The sequence below is a fragment of the Brachyhypopomus gauderio genome, chromosome 21 (genome assembly GCF_052324685.1).
Source record: "Brachyhypopomus gauderio isolate BG-103 chromosome 21, BGAUD_0.2, whole genome shotgun sequence".
NCBI classification, from domain to species: Eukaryota; Metazoa; Chordata; class Actinopteri; order Gymnotiformes; family Hypopomidae; genus Brachyhypopomus; species Brachyhypopomus gauderio.
Genome location: NC_135231.1, coordinates 3,515,399 through 3,525,703, shown reverse-complemented (window position 1 = coordinate 3,525,703; position 10,305 = coordinate 3,515,399). Strand labels below are relative to the sequence as shown.

Here is a 10,305-nt window from a genome sequence, read left to right as displayed (position 1 = left end):
ACAGGTCAGATTGACAAGTCATACAGAATGCAGTTACGACCTATGTGCAAAGATTTAAGCATATATTTATGAGACTGGTTTGGAGTGAAATAGTTTCTAATTCTTAATTTTGTAGATTTAGTGCATGATGACTAAAGAAAATATCAGACTCCAAACATACTGTATATGATTAGTTACATTTGGGGTAAATGACCTGATTTATTATTTTTTTTGTCAAAGCATCCAGATCCAGATCCAGACATACTTTGCCCTCATAAAATCTTACTATTAACACTGCAAAAGAGTTTAACAGTAAATATAAAACATTCATAGTTTTATTAACTATGATAGATAGATAGATCTATCTATCTATCTATCTATCTATCTATCTATCTATCTATCTATCTATCTATCTATCTATCTATCTATCGCTGCCCCTCGAGTGTATGACAGAGAGAGAGAGAGAGAGAGGGAGAGAGAGAAAGAGAGAGAGAGAAAGAGAGAGAGAAAAGATACTGCCCCTCAGATGTTCTTCACTATAGTGCCGTGTTGCACCTGACGTGTATTACAGTAAACGCCGGGAGAAAGTTTTTCTAGCTGCATTAGAGCTGATTGAGCCCAGAACTGATAAGAAACAAACTTTGCTCTGTCATCGTATGGTCGCTAACATATATTTCAATAAGTTTTATCTGATAAGTGCAACAGTAAACGTCGCGAAACAGGTATTCTTCGCGCAAGCGCACGTTTGCGGTCTAAGTTAACATGAAGTACGTCAGCGTCGGAAACCTCCACGGTTATTACTCACAAAAGACAACAAACAATCCGTGGAGAGATTAACCGTTGTAGTCAGTTTTAGCTTTTTTCCCCCCTGCAAACGAGCAGCGCTTTGTTAATAGTGTGCGCGTCTGCTGTTGCCCCTCCCTCATAAAAGTGTACCGTCTGAACCGAGGAACAGGCACAGCTCGACTCGCCTTGACAGCTCCCAGGGCTGCGTGCTTGAAGGGGGCTCCCACACCATAAGGGACCGAGTCTTGAAACAGGGGAACAAGTATCCTTCAATAAGATAAACTTTGTGTTCTAGGGGGGAAAAGTTTCCTCATTATCGAAATGAGGGAACAAAACTGATTAGAAGCGAGAAGCTTTGGCTGTATTTAAACTTGTGGACCTTGTCATTTTCTATTTAAGTGATTATAGACTATTACAAAAACGGTCACCAGTTATGGTTTCATTCCTGGATTTAAGTGCTCTTTTACTACTCCTAGTGTGGGGATACGTTGTCTTGGCGGATATGGTCTTCACGAACTTTACTTTGGACAACGAGGTCCATTCTAGTTTTATTCACCGGCGTTTAAAAAACCAGGAGCGCCGAGAGATGCAGAGAGAGATCCTGTCCATCCTGGGGTTACCACACCGTCCACGGCCACATCTGCACGGCAAACAGAACGCAGCACCCATGTTCATGCTGGATTTATATAATGCTATGTCCACTGAAGGAGACGATGTTGGCTATTCGTACCCCTACAAGCCCATCTTCACAACCCAAGGGCCACCAATTGCGACTCTTCAGGACAACAACTTCCTTAACGACGCGGACATGGTCATGAGTTTTGTCAATCTAGGTAGGCTGTTATCTGCGAACGGGTCACCAGTATTTACGGACTTATTTTGCGTTGAGTGCGCCGAAACCACAATATTGCAGTAATTACTACATAGTGTAAACATGGCCACTCGTTGTTTAAATGTACTCACTGCAAAATCAACCAAAAGGTCACTTTATGGGCCACTTTAGCAAGGCTAAGCATTACCTGGTATTTACACGCAGCCTTAGGTGATTAAACCACGTTTCTTACTTCACATCCGCTGAGAAGATGGACCTGTCACTGCTTAGAAGATTACAGGGTAGGTTAGATTTATTAGTAACTGCCTAGAAATAAAAAGAATACGCCTTTGTTGGAACGAAAAATGTCACCCTCTCCCTCCCTCTGGGTATTTAAGATATCTTTTCGTTTTATTTGTTCCCTGGCCAAATAGTTTGCATAGTTCACAAGTCGGCTGGTCTCTTTCATGGGAGGTTTTATTAGAAGACTCATGTGCGCTGCACCATCAGCTTGAGGTGTTTCTCAGTATGATAGGCGCAGGTAAACACCACCCATACTTGTTATGTGTAGCAACGTGCTACGTCTCCAGCACGATAATAAAGAGGTGTTGCATTCCGAAACGTCTGCTGTCTCGCAGCCAGCTGTGCTGGCTGGTAAAATTTGGTTGTTTGTGCAATGGGTGTCTGGACAAAGCTACGAGCTGTCTCTCCTGCCAAGCACAGTCAGTAATAATTTCGGATAACACAAAAGTCTTAATTCCCCAATTCCTCGAATGTGCAGTAAATTACTAAGTGGCATCAATATTTAAATGCTCATTTTACGGTGCTATCAGATCAAACATCTAAAAGACTCTTAGCAGTTCTATAATTTAACTAGCTTGTTCCTTTTACGTCATTTTTTATCTGGCAGATGCGACCTTCGATAAGTGGTTTGTCTTGTGCTGAGGCCTCACTTATCTTATCAGTTGGTCTGGTTCTGTTTGTTGAAATCCTCATTAGTGTACCACCAGCCTTAAAGCAGTGACATTGCTTAATACACGTGGTTAGTGTGGCCTGTTGGACGATAAAGTGCAATTATATTATTTGTGGGTGTGCACGCATTATATAACCACTTTTAATTTGTAAAGTGGGTTAATGATTGGACTAATTTGACACCATATTATCAGATGTAACAACCAAACTCTGTATAGGAATTATTATATAATAATGATTGAAACATAATGTAGGCCATTTATTATGTATATAGATAAATCAGGAATGCCTGATAAATGTTTTTAAATGGAGCATAATAAGCAAGATGTAATAATTTGTAATATATAAATCAGGTGCTCTGTGTGTGTGTGTGCGTCTGTGTGTGTGTGTGTGTGTGTGTGTGTGTGTGTGTGTGTGTGTGTGTGTGTGTGTGTGTGTGTGTGTTTCTTATTCCGAGATGTGTAATTACCCAGGGGACAGCTACATTGTGCCTATTTTGGACATGAACTGACACAGATGGATTTGACCACAGTAGCTTGCAGAGTTAAGGGCCTCTCTGCTCACTCAGGGCCTCAGAAAGGACGGTCAGGATTTTCTTTGTTACTGTCTATGGAAGGACAGTATGGCTCTGATTCAAGGAATCTGTCAATGCCCCCAAATCACTGCAAACACTTCATTTGATACCACAATCCAGTGGTTCGTGTGAGTAATTCAGTGGTAGTGCACTGGGCTCTACCAAGATTCCATCAATAATAATGCACTGGAAAGATGTATCATTTTAATTTGGTACTATATATCCCGAAGTTTGCTAAAAATAATAATGTGCTGGTATTTGAAATGTTCCCTCTAAGTAACTGCATTTTTATTCCCCCAACATGTTACCACAGTTTTGCTTCTTTAAAGATGAGCTTGGATAATTCGGAAGACTGAAAATGAGCAATACTAGTTAACTAAGAAAGTAGAATATAATTTGGATCGGAAATTAAAATGTAAATATGAGATATAGGTATACAAGTCTAGGATTTGCACATATACTTACTTTGTTCTTCTTCAAACACTTATTTTGGTCAAAATGTTTTTTGTGACATTTTATTATGTAAAGTCCCATAAATGAGTGGTTCAGTGTGACAGGGAACAACAACACAAGCAATAACAGAGTCTATCACCAAATGGGGACTCAATGAAAATGGGAAATGTGTACTAGATGTGGAACTATAAGTGAATAAAAACTTCCTTTTATTTCTTCCCCAACCACGAGGTTTCAAAAAACATTATATTTTGTAAAGTAAAAGTAAGATGCATGTCTTGCTAATGTCGCTATAGATCAAATTATCTATGGCAGTGGCTTGACTAATAAAATGGACACTTGTTTGAATTATGCCTAGGCCCTGCCAGGATTGCACAGCTCAAGATAATGGAAGCTTTGTTAGGGTCAGTGTCTCAGACTCATTATTTGATCAGGAAAGAGGCTGTATTGAATCTACCAGATCTTAATCAAGACAAAACTGCAAAAATGGCACAGCTGTAAAAGAAAGCAGGTTTTCATTCATTTTACCCAAGGTTCCCTGTATCTTAATTTGAAATGTCACAATGAATATTATAGACACTCTACATTTCCTGCCTTATAGATACCAAAATGAAAAATGTATTCAAGGTTTATCTTCTCCCGTCTCACTTAATAAAGCTGGGTGGCATTCTTTCCTACTAAAATATTATGACAGCAGGTGAGAATTTCATTTCCCAGATATTCCCTGATGTCCCTGTGAAAGAGTTGTAGGGAGATCTGGCAAAAAAAAACTATTCCTAAGAAGGCTTTCTTACATTTTTCCTCTAGCAAGAAATAATAGACTTTCGTTAGGCTTTGAAGATTATTCTGACAAGCTTTCAAATGTGTAAAGAAATGTGTGTTTCTGACAAAGCTTACACATGATTTGTAGTTCCTTTAGATGGCTTTAAGTGAGAATGGTGATGATACAGGTACTGTTTATGAGTCTGTATGCTGTTGTAATTTTATAGTGTTTAGCTGGTCTTTTATATTGTTAGCTGCTCTGTTTTACCACTTTGGGTACAGAGTAATGCTCAGTGTATCTAAGTGAGGGCAAAAAAGTGCCTAAGAGGGTCTGGGCTGTGTTACGTTTAGCAATAGAGACAGTTCTTGCCGCTGTGCAGAGAACGGGTGGGTGGGTCTCTGTTTTTGGGACCCCGGGGGCACGAGACATTTTGTCTCTGAGTCACCTCACTAAAAAGTCCAGCTGTGTAAATGGCTTACAGCATACATGTAGAATGTAAACGCCACATGGCGCAAGGAAGGGGTTGCGGCGCAGAGGCCGTGTGAATCCACCAGGGAATACGTACAGACTTTCAGAGTACCCATTTCTGAAGGGGACTTCTCAAACTACTGTTAGAGACATTCTAGTCATGTACAAAAACATCTTTGCCCTAGACAGGATTCAGACATTTTGAAGTCATTAACCCAATTAATAGTTAACAATATAGAAGTCAGTACAAATATACTTGGCCTCAAGCTCTATTACTCACATTCGTCTTTGTCCTCTAATAAGTAACTCTGTATTTATCAGTCTATATATTAATAGGTCATTACCTTTTCCTGCTCAACTATCTTTCCCCATCTCACATCTATCTTGTGCAAGTTGGGACGTGGAAGAAAAAACTGTATCTTTGATCAGAGTGATCAGAGGGCCGACTAGAGGAGGATGATGACCCCCCCCTTAGTCTTGCTTACACTCAAGGTTTCTTCCACTTGTTCTAGAGAGATTCTGCTTGCCATGGTTGCCTTTGGCTTGCTCACTAGGAGCTTGGGCATGGACACGTGTTAATCTGCCTTGTGACAATTGCTGTTGTAAAATGTGCAATACAAATACATTTGACTTGATTTGACATTCTGTGTTAATCCACAGAACCCAAGGTTTATTCCTTTCAACCATTTGCAAAGGCTGAGCTAAGAAGAAAATAAGACCAACTGGAAGTTATGGAGGGAGATGGATTGCACACAGCAATAATGGGAGTTGATGTATGGAAGTGATCGGATTCTGGCTGGGACTAGAGGGTAGCATGTGGGACTGGCCTACTCTGTTCTCTCTTTGCTGCTCCAGATAGCACCACAAAGAACTACACAGTCATTTCTCCATACTAAGCCTCATCCTGGTTTACATGGTAGGAGTAGAACTGATTTTTCCTAAGCCTTCTGAATGCCTTCTGCATGTACACGGTCTCACCCATATTTTAAAAGAGACATATTTTATTAGTTTTAGAAATTTAAGCTCCTTGTAAAGACTTATGTAAACCATGTTATGTTGGTATGAGTATCAAAAAGCCCACAGTAATTCAGCTGTGTTGTTGGTCTAGTGTGTTGTAGTGTATTCTGCCCTATAATTTTCTCCACTGTGAAAAATGTTCTGTGTGGATATTATATGCTAATGACCACTGCTCTCATTGGCTACCTCAGTCGGGAGTGGGAGGGGATGAACATTGCTCAGTGGTGGAGAGCTCTACAAGTGAATGAGTTTTTATTGTAGTAGGGTGAGATGTATACCCAGTTTGACATTACATCAAAGTAATGCGTTCATCTGGTTTTATGATGTGTATTAACACAAACACAATAAGGTTTTTTTTTTTATAGAGGAAGTATGATGTAATTTGGGAATTTGTTCAGATTTACAAGAACTCTATAACACATATGGATACCTACATGTACGCAAACACCCTCAGTCATGACATAGATTGTGTACAAGTGCAATGGTAGGATTGCATTACTTATTGATGTGTTTACATCAGGCAAAGAGAGTGGGTATGTGGTGAATGTGTTATGGAAGTGGTGTACGTTAGCTGTGTGTGTTCTGAATGAAGGGAAGTCATTGGACACATACTATATCCATTTCTGTCTTTCAGCCCTAAATTGCTCTCTCTTTTATCTCCTCCTCCCTTTCTCTCTCTCTCTCTCTCTTCCTTTCTTTACTTGGGCTCTGTTGCCTTCCTAACATTCCAGCTCACAGCACGTTGCCCTTGGGAGTCTGCCAGAGGTTAATACAGATGTTTCTAAGCATCTGCCTGCCAAAGCAGCTGTGCAGGGAAACTTTATCTCCACACACTCACCTCTCCCTCTCAACCTCCTCTCTATCCCACAGCTACACATGCACACAAACACATATTCTACATAACCTGCCTTGTTGTACAAACCCTCACAGACTCTAATATATCTCACATATAAATCTTTTGTCTTAGCCTATTAATTCTAAAGTAGTTGGGATTCATTCATATTAAAGTTATTTGTAAATGTTAACATTATAGGTAGTATATCCCATTTGTTTGTAGACAATGGCCCTTTAATCAGAAGAATGTTGATGTCCTGACTTTTTTTATGCTTCTCAGCTTGACAGAGGGTGTAGACTAGAGAGGAAATCTTTGGAGGGATTTGTTTCACTTTGTTGAGTCTGATTAGTTCATTGGCCTTGACATGTAAAGTGTTATTCTTCTGTTTTTTCTGTACAGTCTTGGTATTATGGCATCAGAACTCACTGTGCTAAAGGCACTTCCCTGAAGTAGCATTTTGTTTTCTCTCTCATTCATGTTCTCTCTTTATTCGGTTATTCTCTGTCTCTCCGTTTCACATAATTCCTACCATTAACACTTTATCTTTCCTCCCTTTGTTCTCATATGTTTTATCAATTCTTCCTCCCTGAAAGTAATGTACCGTTGTGTAGCGTTTCAACCTGTGAGCTGAGCCAAGTATTCACTGACAGCCACACCGCTTCAGCTGTGCATTACGCAATGTTACAAGGATACCACATGCAGTTCTCACTAGGCACCCCGGCCTCAGAGAGAGAGCAGCGAGACCTCAGTGTTGTCGCTCTCTGTCAACACACCAAGCAGTGTGTGTGGCTGAAAAAGCACTTGTGCTTTTTACTGGGACGAGATCCTGGTGAAGACATCTTGACTGGTGTTTGCATTGATTATGTTTTATCTGCAGTTTGTGCTATTTTGAGGTCTGTTGGACCTCAGAGTTCTCAATGCCATTTCTGAATTTGAAAATGTTATATTCAGATTTCATTCAGAGGATTGCAAAGATTACTATTTACATGCTGCATATACTGTATATCCAATCATAAATATTGATGTTTATTGAAATGACATTAAATGTGAAATATCAGTGTGTTGCCATCTACTGTACTATATGATGTGGTGTGTGCAAAACAATGACTTGGCGGTCCTGAGAAGCACTGGGCTATGCTCCCAGATAGGGTCAAGATGAGGTCTGGAGCTGAGCTAATGACCCACTGACCAACTACTAGCCTAATAAAAAAAGACATTACACATATGCATGCACACAGACACACACACACAGGCAGTTTGCACTGCACCTCTTAGTGAAGCGGGGCCCGTTCTGATTGTATGGCTGGTCTAGGATCAACTTTTGCCTACTCAATATATGGGAGTGCTGTGTGTTGTGGCAGGATTATAAACTGGAAAAATATTTATGCAGACATGCTGCATTTCCCTGAGATCAGAAGCATGGTTGGTCAGTGTGTGGTAGGCATGGTTTAGCAAGGGCCACAAAATTAAAGAATGCAAAGTAAAGAGCAAAAGGAAAAGGGAAGAAGATGAGAGTAGCAGACATTGATGGTCTTGTGTGTGTGTGTGTGTGTGTGTGTGTGTGTGTGTGTGTGTGTGTGTGTGTGTGTGTGTGTGTGTGTTTACTATATCTTCGCTCAACCTAAAGCTTAATTAGTCAGTCAACCAGTGTGTCAGTTTAGCTTTTGGTACATACACACAAACTTGAGGTTAAACATAATGGGCAGAAATAAGTGGAATGAGAGAGGAAAAGTGACCACATACATGCATACCCAGACACACACTCACACACACACACACACACACACACAGTGCAAATATGCAAGACCTTTTGTATGCAATTACCATTCTGGTGTGCTTACCACTTTCCCCAATGTAATTATGCATGTTGTGGGGCTGCTAGGTAATAAAACGATTATAAGCCTAACATCACATAGTCATCTAAATATGTCATCCACTGCTTTGTCATCAGTCAGTGGCAGTGTTGGGAACATTACTTTAAAAAAGTAATTAGTAGTGCTGTCAATTCCAGGTGCCGCGATTAAAAGTCCTCACCAGGATTTTGCTCTGGCTTCCTGGATTGTGTTGATTCCACTAATTTTACCTGGATTGCTAATTAGAAAATCTAGCAAGCTTGAGCAAAATCCTGGTGAGGACTTTTAATCGTGGCACCTGGAATTGACAGCACTAGTAATTAGTTATAGTTATTCACTACTTGTTCAAAAAAGTAACTGAGTTAGTAACTGAATTACTCTATAATAAAAGTAACTCGTTACCAGGGAAAGTAACTATTTGCATTACTATTTGCATTAGATTTTTTGAAAAAGTTTTCACAGTCAGTTGAAATGAGTAGATCAGAAAGGTGTTTAACTTTTGATATTTATTGCACATCAACAGACCAGTGCAGGATAAAATCCTTTAAAATCCAAAATCTTTGTTTAAAAAAAATCACAAGTAAACAGTTACACTATATAAAGTGCATTTAAATTGATCAAATTAAGTTAAATTCTGTCAACCTGAGACAACTGGTTTGTTCACAACAGAAGTAAACTTAACAATAAAACCTCTATTCTTGATTAAATAAATCAAATACCCAGTCTGGTAGACATTCAGGAACTTCAAGTATTTTCTTAAATAATGTTTATATCGTCACCTTGTAAATGCTAATTTTAATTCAGCTGTAACATACTAACTGGGAGCGGACACAAATGCGGAGATGAGGTGGTTTTATTGTGCTTTTGAGGAGATCGCTCCTCTGACAACTGACAAAGAGACAGGTTTCCAACAGTAATGTGAGAGACATGTTTACGAGACCAACATGGCATATTCCAATCTGGACTACAACCGAGGCCGAGTACATAAAACAAAAGACAGGCAATGTTACGGACGTGCACTAAAGTAAAATAAAACAAACTCAACTACAACCTTACAACATTAAGCCAGGATTACATAAACGTCACACCAACAAGAGATACGAACGACTACTAACATCCAAATTAAACCAACGGCAAAAGTATAAAAACTACAACACTTACAGAAACCAAGCGACAGCAAAGATCATTAAAAAAAGGAGAAACACACCGAATAGACTAACTTAGAATACTGGAAAGAACAAATAGGGAAAGAAGCAAACCACTATACTTAACGGAGTGAGACTAGGGAATAATTCAAAACATAACCACGAGAGACGAACGAAACAATGATCGACAAGACACGGGTGAAACTCATTAGAAACGAGGGGCAGAACTTGGGCAGGGAATAAAGTAAGCAAAATAAAGACAAGAAGCACGAAATGAAAAACTAAAATATAATAGATTGCGCAAGGGAAAGCACAACCGTTACACTAGCTTGCTCCTGACTCGCCATTTCTGCCTCTTCTCTGTGTCGTGTGTCACTGGTGTGCTTCGGCACGCGTGTAAAAACATTGGCTCTGATTGGCTACCATAACGCTGCCTTAGCCAATCGCTTACTGACTTGTTAAGTTAAACAGGTGTTACACCGAGAACTGTGACCTATCGAGATCTGTTACTCCTCACTAGCCTGGGCAGCGGTCCGCTCGTATTACTGTTAGTATATCAATATATAGTAACGCACCGCTTTTAATGACCAGTAACGTCAACGGCGTTGTAACAACAGGAAAAGTAATTAATTATATTATCCCGTTACTG

The 10,305-nt window shown here is 39.7% G+C and overlaps 1 protein-coding gene across 1 annotated transcript in view; it reads left to right on the top strand.

Moving 5' to 3' along the window:
- The first annotated feature begins 899 nt into the window (after positions 1–899).
- The window catches only part of bmp7b (bone morphogenetic protein 7b), a 29,032-nt gene continuing 19,626 nt past the window's right edge, over positions 900–10,305 (top strand). The window contains exon 1 of the mRNA XM_076984249.1: positions 900–1,598. Within this exon, the coding sequence (XP_076840364.1) occupies positions 1,199–1,598 (400 nt within the window). The 5' untranslated portion in view covers positions 900–1,198. The remainder of the gene's footprint in view (positions 1,599–10,305) is intronic.